Genomic DNA, 23,056 nt, shown 5'->3' with positions numbered 1-23,056 from the left:
CTTTTTCTAAAATAATCCTGCTGATACATTGGTCTCAGCAGACTTGTGCCTGACCCGTGTGCAATCCCATGCTGTGCTGTCTTCTGTTCCAACACACACTGGGGAAATTCAGCGGTCGAGTTTTGAACTTACACATCATCCATTCGTGATTACTGGGAGATGGTGGGGAAAAACACCTCAAAGGGTTTGTAAAAGGGAGCAACTCTAATCAATCAGAAAAAAAAATCGACACAAACCCCAGGTACCTCAGTTTCACTTAGGAACCAGAGCTGTAAATTGCCTTACATCCTGTAAATTCCTTCTTCCGTCAGGCACTAAGTCTTGCAAATCACTGTGTGATTTAGTGCTGTGCCAGTGTGCAGAGTGCTTTACAGCACCATGTAAGGTGCAGGGACCCAAAATCACATCCTTCTACCTGGTTTTGGATCTTCAAACAAGGTGCATTTCCAGGGAGCATTAGGCAGTGGAAGTTCTTCATATTGGGGTATTCATACTTTATGTAACCTACAGGATCTCAACACATAAGTTTGTATTTTTTAAGGCATAATAATGTTCTCATAACAAAGTTCTCAGACCATTTCAACTCCTTTCCCTTCTGTCCTCTAGGTTACTTCTTGCTTAAATTTCTTCTGATATGCAAAAGGCAAACAAAAGTAATGCAAAACTGTGAGTGAGGATCATGCAGAAATTATCTCCAGAAATTTCCAAAAAAATCAAATCAATTTGGGTCTCTGCCTGCTGCATGAAACAGAGTATTATGAATTGTGTCTATTCCCAAAAGCAATGTTACTAGAGTTGGTCTTCCACTTGATTACAGAAGCAAACGAAGAGACACAACTTGTAAATATCAAATAAAATGAGACTGCTTGATACAAATATTTTACATTTATTGGAAGAGTACAGTGAAATGGGGACTGCAGACTCATTAGTGGTAAGTGGTCCAAAAGAGAAGACAAAAGACTATTCAAAAAAGGTCTGCAGTTTGCAAGAAGACTAAAAATCTCTTATATAACAGCCTAGGAAAATAAAAAGTTAGCTTGAGTTCTAAAGTGTAACTTTAAAGTATATAAAAAATTGGCAAATAAATAAAGTTAAAATGCAGATCTATTTAAAATTATAAAGGACCGACAACTGGCAACTGTATAACATAGTTATAATTTTCAGACTTGATTAAAAGCCAGATAAACTCACAAATGTTGTTTCTATTTTTAAATTTTAAAATTTATTTTACATGTACTTTAGGGAAGAAGGACCCATTTCCAGTGTTATGTATTATCAATCTGTTTCACAAATATATTAAACAACAAAGAGCATAAAAGGTGCTTTACCTGATATTGCTGGTGTGTATTTTGGCAGAAAATTGAGAACTGGTTGCCTAAAGACATCTGCAAATGGCATCTGTGTCCACTCAAGGCTACTGGTGACAAAAGTCTGGCTTGTGATGGCAGGCCAGTGATGTGAATTTCCCTCCTTCCCTAACACCCCTGCTCTGTCTCCAGCTGCCAACAGTTACACAAAGGAAAAGCAACACATGCAATTTTAAAATCAGCAGTCCTACAACCCCATTCCAAGTCCTTTTACAGAAGGTACAAGGCAGGTGTTTAATGCTGGCTTTCACTCCTCAGTATTCCTCTGTAGGAGTCTGCCTGCCTTGTGTGTGTCCTGTGTGATGAACCTGTATCATGGGTTTTTTTCCTATTACATGTTTTCAGCATTTTAGTGAAAATGAGGTGGGAAGCTTGGTGGAAAAACAAATTAACTTGTGATTTACAGGTAATGGTACAATTAACACTGGAAACAGACATGTAAACAGACGTTTCAACTGAGACCCAGTGCAAGATCAGTTCCCTGTACACAACAATAATGCTTATCTTCTGGAATTGCAGGTCTCAGCACTTCATAGTGGTGGGGCTGTATAAATATTTCTGTAAGTAAATGTTGTATGACATAGTGAATTCAAATTCCTGGAAGCAAAATGATGAAAATTAACACTGTCTGAAAAGGTCTGTTAACAAGAAGGAAGTTCACAATAAGGCTTAGGTGGAATTAAGTAATTGCTGTTGATTTTGAAGATACTGTTCCAATCTGGCCTGGCAGCAAAATGTCCAGGAGCATACTTAGCTCTTTAATTTTCCCTGTGTGGAGCAGGATGTTCTGTATTGTAAACCAGACAATAACAAATGTAGTTCCTCTGATCTATCTTATAATGTGGACAATTTGTGATACAGTTAGGGTCTGCAATTTCATTAAAAATTTGAACAATAAGCTTCAGCTTGATTCATGGTTACTTCCATTTTCCTACAAACACACTGCCCTAGGTTTCAAAGTATAACAGTACCAAAGTACTTCTGAATTAAACAAAAGCAGGAGTGTATTTGGACTTTTCTGTCACCAGAATAATTTTATTTGATAAGTGAAAGGGTGCTGTCTGTGGTATATGGCCTTCAGAATTAGGAAATATTTGAGAGATGCAACAGTAAAGATTATTACAGCAGAGCTCAGCTGGAAGTGTGAGATTACTGAAACCCTCTTCAGAGAGAAGAAAGATTCTTTGAGAATTGAGGCAACAGCTCAGAGTCAATTGTTTATGTATCAGTTATCCAAGAATTTTGCATTATTACTTGCATGTAACAATGAAGGAATTCTTCATGTTGAGAAAGACTGAGCTGACTGAAAAGAGTAGAGTGCATCTTTTTTTTAGTAATGGAAAGTTTTGCCTCATTCTTTCAATGTCTGTAATGCAAAGGGAATCACTGATCTGATTTTTGTTTTAAAAAGTCTAACTGCCTTATACTGATTAAGAGGTTCAATGGCTGGGTCACTTACGGTATTCACAACACTCAAGTACGTATCTATAAACATTTGTGTTTCTAAAACTAGATGACAGATCCAAATAGTAGCAATTCAAGATTTTTTCCAAACGTTCTCTGCTCAGTGTGAATCCTAGGTTACCATACTGGTTCGGAAGCTGTATTTATCTATAAACAATGAATCAATTAAGTTGTATTTACAAGGCATTCCACTCTGAGAGACAGAGGAAGAAGGAATCTAGTTCATGGCTCTTCTATGTTTTCAATTTAGGACCTCAGTCAACTAGATTTAAGGGTTTTATTTATCCATTTTTTCTAAATATGCCTAGAAGCTTTTGTTTGGAGAAGGCATATGGATCTGAGATCTCTCAATGAACTAGCCTTCCACAGCTACTATCTCAAACAAATGCAAAACAACAATGCAGCTACTGAACTAATTAGTTGTTTAGCTCACACCCCCACCCCCAAATAAACCACCTGAAAATTCTAACTCAAGTCCTGCCTAGCTGATGCCTGAGAAAACAGTGCTCTGAAATAGCCAATAATATACAACTGCCTGAAAATGAAACATATCTAGGTTAACACCCACGTTCAATACCTGGACATATATTCCATCTGAAATTTTATATCAAAGAGAAGAGGACATAATGGTAACTTTGGGCTGTTGGTGGAGGTAGCATTTCCTGGGTGAGAAGAGCAAATACATCTCTGAAACTTTGTTTTATAGAGTAGTACTAAGGCTGAATAACAAATATTTCTTTTGCTTATTTGACAGAGAAGAAAAATCAAGGCAGATTTTAGGGTCGAAACTTTGAAAGTTTAAAGTCAGGGGCTTCCAGCCCTGTTCTATGTGGTAATTATTATAAAGAACACAATTACTCTAATAACTGGATGTGAAAAGATGCAAAAATGTTGGCAGATCTTGCTGGAATTTTCAATGAGAGAATCTTCCCTTCTTTGAAATTTCAAGTCTCAGCAATGTAAAGTTGGGCATTAATAACATACTGAAAGGCAACTCTGCAACACATATAGGAGCTGGAAATAACAATTCAGTACCACTTCGAGGAAAGAAATGGTAGTAATACTTGACTGTTCATAATGTGACATGTGAATGGATTCTTCCATTTCAATTTGAAGCTTTCCACCTTTAAACTTTATTTGTTTGTAATGGGAAGCTACCCCAGGAAACAATTAATCTTAGAAAACCTTGACAGGCTCCTGAGATTGATTCACTTTCCTAGTAAGTTGTTCCTGGTTATTAAGGACTGCTTTTTTTGTTTGTTTTCAGTAAATCTGCAAAAGGGAACTGAAATAAAACATTTTTAATAGAGATGATATTTCAAATTGACCAGATCTCTTAAAAACACATGGTTGTTTGGAAGTTCAGGAATACTGGACTTGCCCTGTACTTGCCATGCACCTTTTAATTACTAATTGAGGTCCTGTATTACTAGAAGTGAAGGACTGCATGAAAAGCACTCTAAGAGAAAAAAAATGCATAACTTCATTGGTAGCATGGGTGTTCTTCCCTGACTTGCCTAGGCAGAAAACTTCCAACAATATCTGAAGTCCTTTTGCACTTTAGAAGAAGAAAAAACTAATTGGCAAACTCTTCCTTTAATAGCAAACTATTTTATGCTTAGCCTGAAAAATGTTACAAATCCAAGTGCACTGGCACAAACAAATATTTCTAGTGCCTCAAAACAGGACAGCTGTTACAGAAAGTGGACTCTGCTTCATACTCTTTATTTAATCTTTATAATGAGTTATTATTTGTGACAATCAATTATTCTCAGAACTGCTGAATACCATGTTTGATGGCACTATTTACACTCCAGCTTAGGTCTTCAAACATTGCACTCCCTCAAGTCTGTGAGTAGCACTGACATTTAGAGGATATGACAGCAAGAATACTGGAAACAGGGCTAGTATTTAATCACTGGTGTTAATATTTGTGCAGCAGCACATCTGAGAAAACTGGAGGGGAGACATTTGTAATGCTTCTGAGACATGGTTACACTGTAACCTCAAAAAATGTTGGAGATTTTTCTTATTTTTTGTTTTATTACCTTAACAATGGGTGCAAAAAGGGTAACAAAATAGTTATAAAGAGATAACAAATAGGCAACTTCATAGTCAATTTTAATGATGTGCTTGTATTTAAGTAAGCATAACAGGTGGTCAAAGACATTAATTAAAAAATACTTGAGTATGAATAACCTAATATTTCCTTAACCAGTTTTCTCTTGTCAGTGAGAATGAGCTTTACGAGCTGCACTTCTCACTGATGGCCTTCTGGTGATGCACTTCCCAATAACAATTTCCAAAAAAGTTTTAGACAATTCTGTAAAAGGGCCTATTTTTGTTAAGAAGAAATGCAATATAACCATAGCTGATAAATGAAAAGCTAGTTCATTGGTTTTCACAGAAACTAATGAAAAGGCACATTTCAAAAATAATGCCTTTGTGGGATGCTAACTCTCCATCACCACCCTTTGCTGAAGCAAGGTTTGTTTCCAGACAAGATACTTTTCCCTATTTTACTTTTCATAAAATAAAGAAGCTTAGAAAAACTTATGACTTCACTGAGGACTGGACTTGGAAGCTAATATGCGCTAATTTTCTACTAAAAACAAGCTAAGGATGCACTTTTTGCTGTCAAAGCAATTTTCTCAAAATAATGAATGCAATTCCTAGGAAAAACATGAAAATAAGAGAAAAACTGTTGAATTCCCTCTCACATTACAAGCTGAGGATAACACTATTTAAAGTTTCCTACGTTTAACAATGTTAAATAATTCAGGATTCTCTCGGGGTCCCTCTGGTTGTGACAATGCCACTGTAACAACCTCACCTGAAATCCATGCTTCCAAAAGAGACTGAAGCTTAACTTCTTTGTACATTCTCTTTTTAAGTTCTCTATGATAAATACAGTACACAGCCAAATGACCTGGCTAACCTGGTCAGATTAACTTGACAAGATAAAGTCATCAAAAGGCCATGGAGAGAAGATATTGCAGCTTTGCTTCTTTTAAACTTCATGGCATGGCAGGCTTGGTTGTGAATGCTCCTGTGAGAAGCCTACAGTAGCTATAGGTCTGGATTCCACTTCCTAAATGGAATAGTTTCAACAATTGCAAGTCAGACATGACAAATTCTGCCACAAACTGTTAAATTAATGATACAAAAAGTTCAAATAATTGAAAAGACATGTACCTGTGTTGAAATTTATTCTATACTTACAAAGCCATACTGGTATTCTCCCAAAGTGTTACTAGTTTTGAACAAATTGGTGCTTACTTCAGTAACAGTAACAAATTTTCCTAATGCTGTAGAAATCCCCTGTTTTAAAAAGACTTCAAATTAAAACAGAAGTGTGATATGTATGTATGGAGGTTAACTTTTCCATAATAAAATATTATAGTACTATTTTTATCCTTCTGTGAGATTCAGGATGGTGACTGGTTAATTTATGGCAAATACAACAGTATTTTATTTTATCTGAATAAAGCAGTATTTCTTGCTGTCAAGAGGGCATATGGCAAAGAAACAGTCCATCTCTCTAACAAAAGAATGTTAACTCTCCAGAAAAGCTATGAACGCTGACACTGTTATCCTTACTTGCAGACTTCAGGGATGCAGTTGTAAGCAAATGCAGTTGGATGGATTTTCCCAAATGGTTGTGAAACATTTCTTAGATCTTAGTACACTTGCACTTGCATTAGCATACTAGCAAATTAAGGCACAGACTCTGTGTACTACTTAGAAGCATACAAGCTAACAAGAACGATTCCTATTGCTCTTGAAAAATATCTCTGGGCTACTTGAAGTACAGAACTAAGTAAATATATCCAGTACACTTACAATGAAGTTTTAATTTATGCCACCAAGTTTTCCAAGCACTACATTTTAATGGGTATGTGTATATAAATGCTTCCTTATCTCCAAGAAAAAAATCACTTAACAAAATGCAAGAAGCACTTACCATTGCTTATAGCTGGATACTGACAGTACCACCTCAAATGCAGGTGATGTGCTCCCACACAACCATTCACTGTTGTAGTTGGACACTAATTCCTATGTAACAGACAAATTCTTCTAGACTACACATATTTTGGTCACACATAGCCCTAAACCACCACTCAGCACTACTGTAAATATACCTTAGAGAGCAAAAGATGATGTGGACAATAGAAAAGCCACCCTAACAGAAATAAAAATGTAATGTAGCCACTGACTTCACTACATCTCATTCCCACTGTAACACTAAAATATAAGGCTAATTAACATTCCAGATGCTGTGTTACTTACAATCCCTGTTTCTTACTTGCATTAGCAGCAACTAGTATCCCTTGATCTGAATATTTTAGTAAATTCCTAGAAGTATTTTAAGCACCTTAATGCTGGAACTCAGACAGGGATACAGTAACTTGTTCCTATTTCTATTCGGAGTCCTAGAAAACAATTCCAGCTGCAAAGAGGATCCAGAGTCAAAGTAACAAATGGTGCACTTCCTCCCTCCTCTATCTAGTAAGGTTTTATTCTTTCCGGCTTTTTTTTTTTTTTTAATATATATTTATATGTATATATATATACAAACACAAGGTTTATATTCTTGGTGCATTTAAACCTTGTTTATCCCCAGTCTTTTGATATTTGATTGCAATAATGTAAGAAAAATAGAACGTTAGTATTTCTACTCTGCTGTTCCCTGTCAGAGGCTTTAACCATACTTCTTTCCTTTTGGTTGTTTGAACAACTTCCTCATGCCATACAGAAGTAGTATTTTCCTTTGGACCCTATGCATGAAATGTTCTTTTGTTCAGAACAAACTTTTGCATGCTCCAGTTGCATTCTGAGAATTTATACCAACTTAAGGGAAAAAATCAGGGTCAAAAGCAAATCTAGCAACGTATTCTTCAGTGCCTCTAAGATCAATGAAATTTGTCATCTGCTGTCATCATTAATTAAGCTCTTTTTCTTGGCCTAGTACTTTCACATATATTTTGGAAGGCAGATAGTTTGCAGTATTTCTTAGGCTGTGCTAAGAAATATACTTTATATTGGTCTTTTTTTCCTAAAATAAACATAGGTCACCATAAAAGAAACATCTTACTGAATTCTGATGGCATTGAAGGAGAAAAAAGGCATTATTTAAGTAGATCACATAAAAAGTCAGAAGTATTTCTACTGTATGGTAATAAATGCACAAGTATTTCAACTACCAAAAAAATTCTGGATTTTTCTATTCAGTAAGCATGTTTGCATCCAGAATCTAACTGAGCTTCATGCTCAAAACCAAGTATCACCTAAAAATATCAGATGTAGAAAAATTTTTTTTAAAAAAAGCTTCTAGTTGAAATACTTGTCAAAACTGTCTTCAGTTTTAAGGCCAACATGTATGACAATCCCCACATTAATATGCTGACATACAGGATAGGGATAGCAGAGTGAGAGCACAGCTTAAAGTAGAATACTTCTGAAAAATGTCACTAGCAGTTATTTGCTGTAAAACAGATAAAAGCCACAGTCCCTTAAATTTATAGTATGTGCTTTCCTATGTACATGTAACCTAAATTACAGTACTACTGTGACTGGATATATAGCACTTCGCAGTATATATCTTTAATGCAGGTGTAGGCACCATTCAAGATGGTACACTGGTTAATTTCAAAGTAATCCTAGAAGAATATTGCAAATAATGCTATATAAATGCATAGTGTTTGAGGGAAACAATTACTTCACTGGAAAATAAAGTCCCAGACATTGAGTTTGGCACTTCATCACTATGTCACTTTCTTTTTGATTGAAGACAGCTCTTTCTGAATCTCACTGAATTTTGGCCGGTTTTCTGGCTTGTAGTCCCAGCATCTCTGCATTATTTTATATATTTCTTCTGGACATTTTTGTGGTGCAGACATTCGGTAGCCTGGTACACAGAAAAAGTGGAGAAAACTTTCAGTATTGAAAACAGATGCATATTGACAAATCTAAAAAGATAAGAGCAAAGTTCAAGACCATTTCACTTATAAGACCTTCAAGGCAATATGAGGAACACCTTCAGTACATATCCTATACATGAGAGATAATTATGAAACTAATTAAAGCTCAGGTACCAGTGACATTTAAGTTGGACATGCTGAACTGCCAGTTTGCTGCTCATCCCTAACAGCAGCAACTCACACAGATTTATTTCCTCTATCTTAGGAAGTAGCTACCCTCTGCTTTTCAGTTGTATTTCCATACTTCCCTGCAGTGAGGAAACTGACAATAAAAATGAAGATGTGAGTAAATTTATTTGCTCTTTTTAAAGATGTATCCATTTTATTCTCACATTTCTTCCCTTTTTTGTCTCCTTAAGGAAGTTCTTCCCCATCTGCACTTTAGTAATTAATTTTTCCTCCCTCTGTTTTCTTAACTTTCGTATCTTTCCATCTTATCTCAAATCTCTTTCCCTTCTGGTTTGCTTAGCTAGGCAGTGGCTTCCACACCTCTCTGCTGCCAACAGCCAAGGAGTTCTCTGACTTGACAATGAGGAGGAGAATGGACAATCAGTTAAGTAAATTAGCAGCTAATCATTCAAAAGCCACAGGGAAGTGGCTATTCAGGCATATGATCAATAGCCTGGACCACAGAGGTGTACTCACAGCAGTGAAGACAATTTCTCAATGAGCAGGAATTTGGGAAAAATGCTAGGATGATTATAGGTATGGAAAAGGAGCTCCTGGACAAAATCAAACACAAAATCAGATAACGGGAGGAATACCATAACACTGTCTGAGCCTCCAGGGATGAAGTTAAGAAAGACAAAGCCCAGCAGGGCTTGAATCTGGCCAGGCATGTCAAAGACAACAGGCAGGGCTTCTCTAACTATGCAGGGGACAAAAGGCTTGAAAAAATGTGTGCCCACTGCTGAATGAGGCACTGAGCAGTTCAGCAACACAGGACAGCGACAAGCTGAGGTACTGAACACTTTCTTCATCTCAGCCTCTACTAGCAAGAGAGGCTGAATCCCAAGCTCCAGGGAGCAGTGAGAAAGGCTGGAACAAGGATGATGTACCCTTGGTGGAAGAGGACCTGGTCAGAGAATACTTAAGCACACCAGACTTAGTTAAGTCCAGGGGCTCTGATGCACCCGTGAGTGCTGAGAGAATGGCCTGATGTCACTGCCACACCATTCCCAATCATCTTTCATACATCTCTTCAAATACAGGGAGGAGTGCCTGAAGACAGAAGTAAAGCAAATGTCACTCCTATCTTCAAGTCAGAGCACCCAAGGAACTGCAGGCTGGTCAGCATCACTTTGATCCCAAAAGGTGATGGAGCAACTAATGCTGGAAGCAATTTCCAGACAGTACAAGGAAGTCATCAGGAGTAAGCATGCAGAAAATCAGCATGGATTCACAAAGAGCAAGTCATGCTTAACCAATGTGAAAACTTCTTCAATGAGATGACTGGCCTGATACATGAAGGGATTTCACTGTTTTTACAGTGAAGAAGTTTCTCCCCAGAAAGACACTTTTATGGTCTAGATGACAAGACAGGGAGGAGGATTGAAAACTGAGGCTTAACAGTGAGCCCTGAAGGGAAGTGATGAGTGGTACAAAGTCTGAGTGGAGCTCCAGGGTCCAGTCCTGTGTCGCACTGAGGCTGTGGATGGGGGGCAGGCGCCCCCTCAGCGATGGTGACAGAGCATGGGGCGCCCTTGCTGGTGGCGCCGAGCCGTGAGGGGGGCTGATCCACCACGGGCTCGTGGTGCTGTCCACAGGGACCGGACAGGCTGGAGAAAAGGGCTGACAGGAACCTCAAGCAGTTCAGCATGGGAAGAACCAAGTCCTGCAGCTGGGAACAGCCCCAGGCACCAGCACGGGCTGGGAATGCCCCGTTTGTCAGGAAATCATCTGCCCAATCTGTTCAGTACCGGCTGAGGCCACATCTGGAGTGCTGGGTGAAGTGCCCCAGTACAAGACAGACACAGGCACAATGTAGAGAGTCTCAGGAAGGACCACCAAGGTGATGGAGGCACTGAAACATCTCTCTCTCCTATGAGGAAATGCTGAGTGAGCTGGAATAGCTTATCCAGAAGAGGAGAAGGCTCAGGGGATCTCAGCAATGTCTATAAACACCAGCAGGGAGGGTGCAGAGAAGACGGGTCCAGGCTATTTCCGTGCTCTGTGACAGGACATGGAGGTGATCAGCACACACTGAAACATTGGAAATTCCTCCTGAGCTTCAGGAAACACTTTTTTCCCTGTGAGGGTGAGTGAGCAGAGATTGTCCAAAGACGTGGCGGCATCTTCATTCATAGAGATATGCAAAAGCCATCTAGATGTGATCCTGCTGAGCTGGGTGGTTGGACCAGACGACATTTAGAGCTCCCTGCACACCTCAGCCATTCTTTGAGTCTGTGACTCCACAAATTGTTCACCATATGTAGCTCTGAGCAAATGGCAGGCAGTGCACAGTGATGTGCATTGGGCTCTACAGCTAAATGCAGCTCTGTGACTCCAGGCTCACTGCACAGGTCTCTGCATCTCCCTTTCTAAAGAATAGTGCCATGACACTGACCTCTTAAAACACACAAATCTGAGAAATATTTTTGCTTTTTTTGTACTGCATGCATCTGCTCTAAGTACTGGATGAATGCATGTAAGTTCAAACAAATTATGTCTTAGGCTCCAGGATTTGATTTGCCTTTATTGTCACCTACAGTGCTTATAAAACTATAACAAACATTGACAAAGTGTGTAAATCAGCAAACCAGAGTTTTTTTGTTTGTTTGCTGTTTGTTTTGTTTTAAATAATTTGTAAGTTTTACTAACCTAGAACATATTCATAAATTATACAGTAGTACTATGTAGGGAAGGAACAGTTCTGAAATGCCACTAAAGACAATGAAAATAAATCAAAATCCTCAACTCCTACTCACAGTTATTTGCTATTTTAACCTTTTGATTATTTTGTAAAAAAGAATTGCAGCTTGCAATGCTCGACTAGATTACCATTCTCCACCATAATTGCTAAATCTTTCTGTGAAATGATTTAATAAAGAAGATGGAATAATAGAGATTTTTTTCTGACAGTTTAGAATATTTATACCTGCATTAGCATAATCTTAAATAATTCATTCTGTTCAAGCTTCTGCTAGGCACAGCAGTAAATCCCTCCTTTTCATCTCACCTGTTAGTTCTGCAATAATGAAAGTCAGCATGCTGTAAGTCTTCCAACCTTTAAGTTACTGGTCAGTGTATTAATTTTTTTTCAAAAGGCCTATATATATCACCCTACTCCTCCCAGAGAGCTAGATTTAGCAGTTTAGCAAACCTCATATTGTTTTTGCTAAAGTTGCTACAAAACTTGTATGTTATTTCTTGGCTATTTTACACTGAATCTTTACCATTTATCCAGCATTTCTTTCACTCCCTGGGAATAATTACCTTTCTCAACTTGCTCTCTTGCTTGTTGGTTGGTCATTCCAGGGTATGGGCATACTCCTAAACTGAAGGTCTCCCACAAAAGGATTCCAAAGCTCCACACATCACTCTCAGATGTGTATCTCCCTAAGAAAAGGAAAGCAAACCTTCAACTTAACATGCAGAGAAATTGGCATCTCAGATAACTATGGCCCAAATTTCCTCTAAAGGTTAAAGTGTTACACTGGCAATCTTCAGGCAAAACAAAGCTGTAGCTACTAATAAAACATTCTACAGTATTTCAAAGAATGAACAAATTATCTTAAAGCTAATACTTTGGAGTAACATAAGCTAACCTTAAGTTCTACAGTTATACACAGACCACTCCAGTCTGTCAAGCAAGTTAAGAATTTCTTTCCTTCTTAATGTACAAAAATATTTTTCTTTTAATATAAAAGGACAAAAAAAAGTCAGAGTTTTCCTATTCACTTACAACTGCTTTCAATTCCAAATATTCTTTAAAAAATTACCTTTTCCAGTTCTCCATTTCAGCATGGCAGTGTTTATTCTGAGAGGAGCTACCACCAACACAGTTTCTAAGTGTGAAGAAGGCCTGGTACTCATGCTTTGAGAAAGTGATCTCTGAAAATCAAAGTAAGGCTGGATGCTGCAAAACTCACATACCCAATCAGTTTAAGAAAAAAAAAAAAAATCAGGCCTGCTGGTTCAATTGCCTCCAGTTATGCTTCAGATATAGCAAAATAGATAATTCATAGACAACTGAATTCCAAGCCTCTTTGTGGAATTACAGCTTTCTGTTACAGTGAGACCTTCTGGAGCAGATATTTCCATTGTCCCTGATGGATTCACATTAGAAAATTAAGACTTTTAGGCTTTTGCAGCAGAATCAGTGAAAATTTTATCTTAAAAATCCATTTTCAACATCACTTTCAACATTTTTCATGACTGTTCTTCTTTGTTGCATACTATTACTTTGTATTTACATATCTTTATTCCTAAAAACAACACTTGTGAATGTATTTTTTGTTTATCTCTAATCATCAAACAAGCCAAACTAAGCCACTTCTGACTAGGAAAAAAAGCAAAATACATGTAAATTATAGTGACAGTTGATGACAGTGACAACTGTTCTGACGTCAGAAATCTCAGTTTACTCTTAGACTAAATATCACTTCCAGCTGTGCTATGTTAGCTTGTGGGCCTCACAGTTGGCAATTATGGATATTCACTATGCTTTTTGGAGTAAGATTAGTTTTCTTGTCTGTGTATCAACTTTCCACAGCTGGGCATCCAGTAATTTAACACTTTTCACTGAAAGCATTCGGCAAATACAAGATAAGTGATTAGCTGTTTTTTTTTTTTTTTTACAGAAAGTAGAAGTTCTGTACAGTTAATTATATTTTATGATATTACATTATCTGAGGTGAAAAAAAGATCTCTTTAGAAAAAAAACTCCAAGTCCTCCCCATGCTACTATTAACATTGCAAATAACTCATAATATTGTAGGGAGAAAACATAGATATTAAATGTATTTTAATTTTCAAAGATCAGAGAGCAAAATTACCCCATAATCATCCTAAATATTTACTAATTTTGGTGGGCTAGAATTAATTCTATTCACAGTGGCAGGTACATGGCTCTGTTTTGGATTTGTGCTGAACCCAGGGTTGATAATTCAGAGATGGTTTTGCTATTGCTTTGATTGCAGAGCCAAAGCCTTCCCTGCTTTTCACACTGCCAGACTGGTGAGGAAGCTGGAGGTCCTTGGGAGGGAACACAGCCAGGACAGGTGACCCCAAGCGGACCAAAGGGATATTCCAGACCATGTGACATCAGGCTCTGTGTATAAAGTGGGGGGAAGAAGAAGGAAAGGGGAGATGTTTGGAGTGATGGGGTTTGCCTTCCCAATAACAGTGTGGAACGGCTCTGAACAGCACCCCCAGAACCAAAGCTTCCATTTCTCAAAAACTCCAGAGGTATCTGAATTTTGCCTCTGACTTCTGATACAATTTTTGTCAGAACCACAACATTTGCTCTAGCCTGGTTTTTAGCCTTCACAACTTGTGTTTTTTCTTAAATTAACATACTTCAGTGACCACTTTTAATTTGTCATATACAGTAACTTCAGAAAAGATGTAAAAAATAGCTTTTTTGCAGCTTCTTAACCACATCAGCATTCATGTAATGGCCAAATAAACCTATTTCTCATTTTCCTCCAACCTTTGAATTTTCATATTCAGGACTGACCTGGCCAGTGGTTGCCAACTAGTTTTGAAATACTGCAGATTTAGTTTTATTTCATTTTGATATCTTAAAAATCTCCAATATTACCTACACAATGCAATTTTTACAACCTTATTATTAGAATAGACAACAATAAAACATAATCCAATAAGTTTAATTAATATCTTTCAACGGAGTGGAAAAAATTATCCTTCAAAAAACACACAGAAATACTTCAAGACATTTTGAAAGTTGCCTATTGACTGCTGAACATAACATGTTTGAGAGTGCTTATTTCCCAAACATTACAGAAAATTACTTATAGCTGCTGGAATACGTATGTGCTTTAGGAAACACAAAGTAAGTTGATGTTAATCAACAATCCCCTCTTCTCCTGTACTATGCAGAAAAAAACAGACTCAGCAGTACAAAGTGAAGGTGCTGTCACAAGAGCCTGTTTCCTGCTAAATGTACTCAACTGGACCATACATGGTTATTAGGATAGGTTTTCATAATACATCAAAACCACTGTATGTATTTCCAAAATAACAAAAATAAAAACCCAAAACACCTTTTATAGTGGACCAAACATCCAAAAGAGCAAAGCATTTGCCAGTGAATGTTGGCAACACTAACACCTCTTAGAATAACTGGCAATACAGGATCAATTACGAAACTGAATTTACTGTCAGCCTTTTAAAGGGAAGACCTGCATTACTGTGGTATGTCATTAACTGCTGCAAAAGTGCTAATGAGAGGAAGCATTCTGCTATCAATCATAATTCATAAACTTATGATTTCCAATGCATGATTCCCAAAAAAAGGCTAAGTTTAAGAGATGGCAGAAATATTTATAGACACTTCAAATGAAGAATTCAAAAATATTTTATTATGTGTACTCAAATAAAGAACTGGTTTAGAGAAGTACATTCAAAACATGCCATCATTTATTAAATGTGCTGCTTCTCCATAGCCCACTTTACCTAGAAGAACTTATTTTTATAGTTTCATATAAGCAAAGAAAGCTAAGGGCAGCAGCTTCTGTTTCTGCTCTGGAACTATTACCCATGTAGTGTGGGCCACTTCCCTCAGTAATAAATAATGAATTTTTATCCCCGATACAAAAACCTAGTGATACACAAAATCACAGGTAAAGAAAAACTGCAGTTAAAAAACCTCCCAAAATAAAACAATGACTGTATTTTTCACCAATGCAATGAATTATCTAACACAGCGTTCTAGTACATTAACATTTTCTACTGTTTTCAATGAGGGACCATAAATATGCAGAACTTGCCATTCATTTGCTAACGATCATAATTTAGACGACTGACGAGGCTGTCTACAAGAATGAGTCAGCAACAGAACCAAAGCACTCTGCTATTGCTGCATAATAGCAATTCTGATGTTGCTGCCCTATTGTTTTTCAGTGGCAAAACTGCATTTTAAATCAGACTGAAATATTAAAATTATTTTAAACATGATTAATTTGAACAGGGGGGAAAGAATTGTATGTATATACACTCGAATATTGCAGCTCTGGTGCTCTTTACTGTACTTTGGATGTTATTTTTTTTTTTCCCAAGAAAATCCAGTAATGTTCTTACCATAGTTCAGAGCTTCTGGAGCAGTCCACTTGATTGGAATCTGTTTTAGGCCTGATGAGGAGTACACGCCATCGTCCTCTTGCCGGGACATCCCAAAATCACTTATTTTCAAGATGTTGCTTTCACCTACCAAGCAGTTTCTTGCAGCCAGGTCTCTAAATTAGAAAAGGAAAAATTAAAAAAAAAAAAAAAAAAAAAAAACAAACAAAAAAAACCACCACAACATATTTTTATAGGTCTGAAAGTATTTGGAAGTCATTTAAACTGACTGAGCCCCTCAGCCAAGACGGTTGTGCCTCTGAGAGGCTTATTTACAAAAGACTAAAAAACACCTCACAGCAGTTGTGAGGAAACAGAAATGAGGGAAGCGGGGGAGAAAAAGTCAGAAATAATCCTATGAAAAAGTGAGGGGAGGAGATGAGAGAATCTCCTGCAGTCCACAGAGAGGAGCCACACTGGAGCAGGGAAGGAGAGAGAGGCTGAAGGACAGGAGCTGTTATGGACAGTTCAGAACCTCCATTCCTCACCCACCCCTCAGAGGAGGAGGTGAAGAATTTCAGAATGAAGGAAGTGCCTCAGAAGAAGGGAAGGGGAAAAAGTATTTCAGTTTTTGTATTTTATTTCTCACCATCCAACTCTATTTTTATTTGCAATACATTAAATTCATGTTACCTAAGTTCAGTCTGTTTTGCTATGACGGTAATTGGTAGGTGATTTCCTTGCCTTTACCTTGACCACCAAGTTTTTCTGTCTTATTTACTTCCCTGTCCTGTTGAGGATGGGGAGTGAGAAAGCATCTGTGTGGGTGTCTGGCAGCCATGCAAAGTTAACCCACCACAACTGCCCTCCATTTATTCCTCCATAAAAATAAATTCCAGATTAATGAATTGGATCCTATGTAAAACGAAACAGAATTTGAAGAAACATCCTGAAATGTGTTCAGAAAGTGTTTCAGTGAGAAACCTGAAAAACAGCTCCATCTTCACTGTGACCATTAGGGTTTCTATCAAAAGTTAAAAGCCACTCAGCATAGAAAAGAAGTTTTGGCTCAGTGATGGATGGGAAGCTCAGAAAGTCAACACCCTCCCTTCACCTCAAATTTGCTTATTTTTTTAGATGAGAAGACATGCAGTAATACCTGATAAAAGACCTACTTCTCTACAAGCTAACAATATATTATAAACATACCATATGTATACTAAATTTCAGTGTTTCACAGTTTATTAAAATACAACATAATAAAATATATATTATTACTCCCACTGTAATGTAATAAAAAGGGAGAGACATGTCAAGCAAGAGGATTAATTCCATACTATTACAAATATCATGGTCAAAATATTTTTAAACTAAACTTACTGTGGTTTTGCTTACCTAAATAGCTAATATGCTCACAAATGGCCTACATGAAAATTCCAGAAAAACTACATTAATTTTGATGTTTTGAATTGGACCTGTAACACAGTTATGAAGCGAATCCCCTGAGCACTTAATGCACCTTCATTGGTTTTTGAAGGATGAATTTTGTGCATGCAAACTACATTGCACTTGGAAAAAACTAACTTAGAATTCTGCTCATGATGTGCACAAAATCTGTTTCTCTAGCTACAGAATTTTCTTTCTATGGAATTTGCTTCTACAGCTAATGCAGAAAGGTCTGAACCAGTGGCAAACAGCGACAGTAATGACAAAAGCCTGAACTACATTTAACCCAAACTAAAAGTCTTGAGCCATATTTAAGGATGCTGAAGCTCATACATCCACTTTAATCAGCTCATCCATCTTGATACTGGGCTATGTTATTCAACATGTAGACAGAGCCCAGGTATGACCCTAAATATCATAACTTGGTTAAAGAATTTTAATGTATTTGATTCACACAGCTTTTCTGCCACTAAGAACATTAATAGCTCTAGAGCTTGAGTGATATAAACAAAGTTATTAGTTTGGTTTGAGACAATGGACCATTAAAAAACAAATCTGAACTCACAGGCACCAGCTGAAGATGCGCACAAATGCATAAAACAGCTCAGTGTGCACTGTGTTACATAGCTTGATATTAGCACGTGGTATTGTTACATACAGCTACATTGGTTAAAGCAACCTAGCGCAAAACAAAATCAAATTGTTACTGTTTATACTAAGTGTGTAAAAAGTATCACCGTGAAACTTCAAGAATTTATGACTTAGCTTTCAATCATGCTTCAGTAATTAGTTTTTTTATCATGTTACTCAATACAGTGTAGATTTTCCAACTGATGCACATAAGGAGTGGAAAAAGTAATGAGGTTGTATCTCAAAGAAAATTTACAGTTAATTGAAAGCACAGTCATTCCCCTACCTGAAGTACGACCTAGCATTTAAAAATATTGAGTCAAGTTAAGAAAAATCTATCTACTGAGCTGACTTAGGTTTATTCCTCATGCATAAGTCTGATTATTTGGGAAAGTGGATCGTAAATAATATGCACAGTATGGTGCTTATAAACAAAGACTACACTCCATTTGCATAATTTTCATCAGTTTTGTATATAGAATATATGAGTTTTCTTTTTAATTCAGAATCAACTAGAGAAAAAGCTCTTCATCCCCACTGAAAATTGACTAAAACACTTCCATGAAAATAAACTGGCATTCATGGAAGTTTGTAAAGACTGTGACATTCTGTTCAGGATATATGCAAATTAACACCACAAAGAACAAATTAAATGTTTGCATATTTTGAGTCTCACAGTATTAATACTTTTTTCTGCTTTTAGCTAAAACTCTCCCATTTTTATGCTATAATACTCTGTATTACTTCCAATACTTAATTTCTGTTAATCAAGTCTTGTGAGCACTTCATATATTTACTTCTGACATAAGAAAATTCACTTTCTTCTATCGTCCCGTGTATGATATGCTCTCTCTGTCACTTACTTAGAAAATACTTTAGATGCGATAATTTCATTTCTCAGGCATATAAATGGCACAAAGTTATATTATCTTGTTAGTATTTCTACTGTCTTTTTAAATCTGTTTCATATCCTCACTGATTTGTTGCTTAATTTTACAGAGAATTTTTACATGCATTTGCATGCCTACAAACATTTTTTTAAACAATTACACTGAAAGCTATGGGTACCTCAGCTTTTTGGGTTTTTTTTTACTATTATTCTGAGGGTTTGGTTAAGATTTTTCAGTATTTTTCAAATAAATTCTTTACTGTTCTTCATTGCATCTGACAGCTTCCTTTAAAAGGATGTTATTTTTCAGTCTAGACATAAGAGGAAAACACAGAAGATGCTTTTGATCAACATGATATATTACAGAATGCATAGCCAGAATCTGGAAAAAAAATGGCATCAGCAACTATTACTCCCATTACTTTAAAATAATAAATTATTAAATCAATTTTATTCCAGTTTCCATAATTATAATTAATTTCTATTTTCTACAGATAGGAGTTCTAGTATAACAATTTTAAGGGGTTTATAAAGACTGTTTACTTCTTAACGTTCCATATCATTCTACATGTAAAATAAACAACATGAGTTAGGGGAAACATGAAAATATAAATACAGAGGTCTGATGACCAAAATTAACTATGTGAAGTCAACATTAAAATTTTCATCAGTGTTAAGTATTTATAGCAAATCATGCATCTTTCTAGATGAACATTAAAAAAACCAAACCAAATCAAACAAGTAAACAACAAATCCCCAAAAAACAACGACAACAAAACCCCTGCACACCAGCCTCGCAAACAAAAAACTGCACGAAAATCAAGTACAGTCTTTTTGTCTTCTTTCCCCTGAAAAACCAGTGGGTTCTATTTGCTTTCTCTTTGTTCTCCCTAATGTCCTCTAAAGCCAGTATCCTGAAGAAATACAGAGATAATTCCATGAAATTAGGTGTCTCTGTCAGGGATTTTTTTTTTCTCATGAAGCACTTGCTACTTAAAGCAGTAATTTCATAAAATCAGTATTTATCTTCAACACAGAAATCAAGAAAATATCCTTTATTTAGAGCGTGAAAGTTCTACAAATTGGGCACACATTACATTGAGCTGCTACAGAGTAAGTTCCAGTAAAAGAGAAGCTGACTCTCACTATTTAATACCAAGATTATATAAGTTCCTAGTACTGCTAGAAACAAAGTTTCTTCTCCCCAGCTACTATCAAGTTAAAACTAGCATATAATTTGGAAATCTCGTTTTTAAGCACTGCTCTGCAGCTCCTGTAAGTACAAACAGGATATCTCCTAGGGATTTCAAATACGGGTCAAATCTGCTGAAACTGTAAGAGAGAGGTCATAGGACTTTGGCTAAAAATTCAACAGCCAGTTCAAGGAGGAAGTAGAGGCAATTTCACTGTGCTGGGAGCTGTTACCACCTGGATTCACATCTGTCAGTAAAGACATAAACCTACTAAAGCTTTCTCTAAGGACATTCTTACACTCCCTCCCCCCTTCCCCTCCACATCCCACAGGATCTGCAGAGAAAGTACTCCCTAGCATTGCAATGGATTTCCATGAGTTAAAGCAAATCAAAACTAGAGAGCAAACTCCTCATTACTAAACCAGCAGCACAGACTTCCTCACTGAACTAATTAGCCATGTTATATTCCGTCCCTGGATCGTGCAGCTAAAATACTCTAAGGTGATAAAAGCAAGTAATTAATTAGTGAACAGGATCGGTTTATCTCCTCTGCACATTAAATTCAATGAAAATAATCTATCTCCTAAACACAAAAAAAGGGGTGGGAAGTGAAACTACAAGATAAATTGCTGAGTTTTTTGTGAAATGTAAGATACCACCTCACCTTCATACACCTGATGTAATTTCCAATAACGTCTAAATCAAAATACAATAGTGCCTAAATCTATTTCAGAACTTTTTTGATATGCGTATGCTAATTTTGCTGTATGTTGAGGGTACAACAAATAACACCTGCTTAGTAACAGACTGGGAAAACATTAGAGGGTTATAAGAAAATAATTTAATGAATTCTGTGGTTTATTCTCCCTTTTAACTTTGATTTAATTATTTCTTTACATTATTTTAGTTATTATGAAAACATTGGAGCCATATTAACTACAATGCTAATAACTGCTCTCAGCTCCTCATATATAATGCATGTCCATCTTCATCTTCACAGATGAACGGTGCTAGCAAACTAGAGAAACTCCAAGCTGGATATGGTGGATACAGTAGTGATTTCTCAATAATGTCAGGTACTCTGTTTGCCAACCAGTTTTGGATATTGCTCAGTTCCTCTCAACTATAAAAATAAGTAACTTTACCCACCTCACAACGTTGGTGACCTTCCATTACTCTTTATAAAGCACTTCGCACTTCAGCGAAGGACTTCAAAATTTTGCAAAAGGAACTCAAAGGAGGAAAAGTAACAAAACAACCCACAACAAATTGTATTCAGTAGCTGAATACAACTGTCAACTTATTTACTGTGTGGCATCCAGATATAACTCAAGGGACTGTACAGATTTACTGACACATTAGGAAACTTTTATCCTTGAGTTTTATTTTGGTAGGCTACTGTGTGCCCCCCATTTTCCTAGCAGGGCAAGTTTTCTGTACCAGCAATTTTAAGAAAGATAAAAAAGGGAATAGTAGACAATGAACACATTCTGAGGAGAATCAAAGCAGTAGACTATGAAGATGGAAATGAAGCAATAAATTGCTGCATCATCTATTCCTCCCTGCTTTTTCCTATTTCTGAGGTTGTCTTCACAATGCCTGCTCTCAGAACAGAAACATTCCTATCAGCAGCATCTAAATGGTTTTTATCTGCATTGTTTCTCAACTGTTTTAGAACTTAATAGTTATTGCCTGTATTCTTCTGCACAGTTATTTTGATGAAAATGGCATCACAGTCATTTTGGTCTATAGCAGTCCTCTATGCATTGATATCGTTGCAGATTTTTATAACCAATTTTTCCTGTGCACTGCTGATTATATGTAATATGCTGAACAAAATGTCCAATTCTTTTTTTTTTTTCTTCCCCTTGTACCATATCTTGAAACAAAGATTTGCAATCCAATTTCTTTTGTGTGCCCATTTTAGTGAAAAACTAAGGGTCTGGACAGTCATCAGAGAGGAAGATAGGCAACTTCATGGAGATCTTACAATATTGGAGTGACTGGAAAATGAAATATACCTTCTAGAAATCTGTAATGACAGGACAGACATAGGAATAACACCTCTGCTAGGTTCCATGGAACCATTTGTAAGCTCTTGGATTTCAAGAGAGACATTACAGGACATAAGGACATGATGGAACCCAGGAAATTCCTCTGGCTGCCCTGGAGGACTCGAGACCCTGCCCAGGGGGCTCAGAGACCTTGGCACAGAACCCAAGACCTGTGTGCCTTTGATTTAGCCCTTAGAAAAAACAATTACTAACCTTGGATGAAGAATTACAAGCTACAAAAGTTTAAGTAGAATGATAGTGAATTTATCACAAAGTGAAAAATAGATTTTTGGGGTTTTTAGAATGGGGGTTCAGGGGGCAAGATGGAGGAATCTGGGCATGTCCAGGGGCCTTTCTCCTTCTTCTTCTTGGCCTCCATCTTCTGGGTGATGTTGGCACTTTTAGATTGGGTTAGAATAGAAGCTCACTGTCTAACATAGATGATAGGTACTGGAAAGTAATTGCAAATATTGTACACGTAGTTTTTAGTATAAAAAGATTACACTGCCCTGGGGGCAGGCAGAGTGCCTCTGACTGTCCTGCTGAGCGGAGCTCGGCTGGACAGGAGAAAGAATTTTATAGATAAGATACAATAAACAACCTCGAGACTGAGAGCTGAAGAGCTCTGACTCCTTCTTCAAGTGCCAGGCTGGGAAAAGAGACTTTCTATAATGTATCTCCGGATCACTCTGAGCAGCTAGAGATCCTGAGAAGGACAAATATGGGCACATTTAACAAACATGTAAGGTTTGTAACAGTCCTGAAGAGTCTCTTTGATATTAACTGAATT

General features: G+C 37.0%; 1 protein-coding gene across 3 annotated transcripts in view; it reads right to left on the bottom strand.

Annotated features, from left to right (window-relative positions):
• Positions 1 to 866: 866 nt before the first annotated feature.
• The window catches only part of FER (FER tyrosine kinase), a 158,672-nt gene continuing 136,482 nt past the window's right edge, over positions 867 to 23,056 (bottom strand). For all 3 annotated transcript variants that reach the window (XM_059837047.1, XM_059837049.1, XM_059837048.1), the window contains 3 exons: positions 16,076 to 16,230; positions 12,248 to 12,370; positions 867 to 8,739 (listed from right to left, as the gene is read on the bottom strand). In XM_059837047.1, the coding sequence (XP_059693030.1) occupies positions 8,597 to 8,739; positions 12,248 to 12,370; positions 16,076 to 16,230 (421 nt within the window). In that variant the 3' untranslated portion in view covers positions 867 to 8,596. The remainder of the gene's footprint in view (positions 8,740 to 12,247; positions 12,371 to 16,075; positions 16,231 to 23,056) is intronic.

The sequence above is a fragment of the Haemorhous mexicanus genome, chromosome Z (genome assembly GCF_027477595.1).
Source record: "Haemorhous mexicanus isolate bHaeMex1 chromosome Z, bHaeMex1.pri, whole genome shotgun sequence".
NCBI lineage: Eukaryota > Metazoa > Chordata > Aves > Passeriformes > Fringillidae > Haemorhous > Haemorhous mexicanus.
The sequence above is the reverse complement of the archived record's forward strand: the minus strand, read 5'-3'. Positions and strand labels throughout refer to the sequence as shown.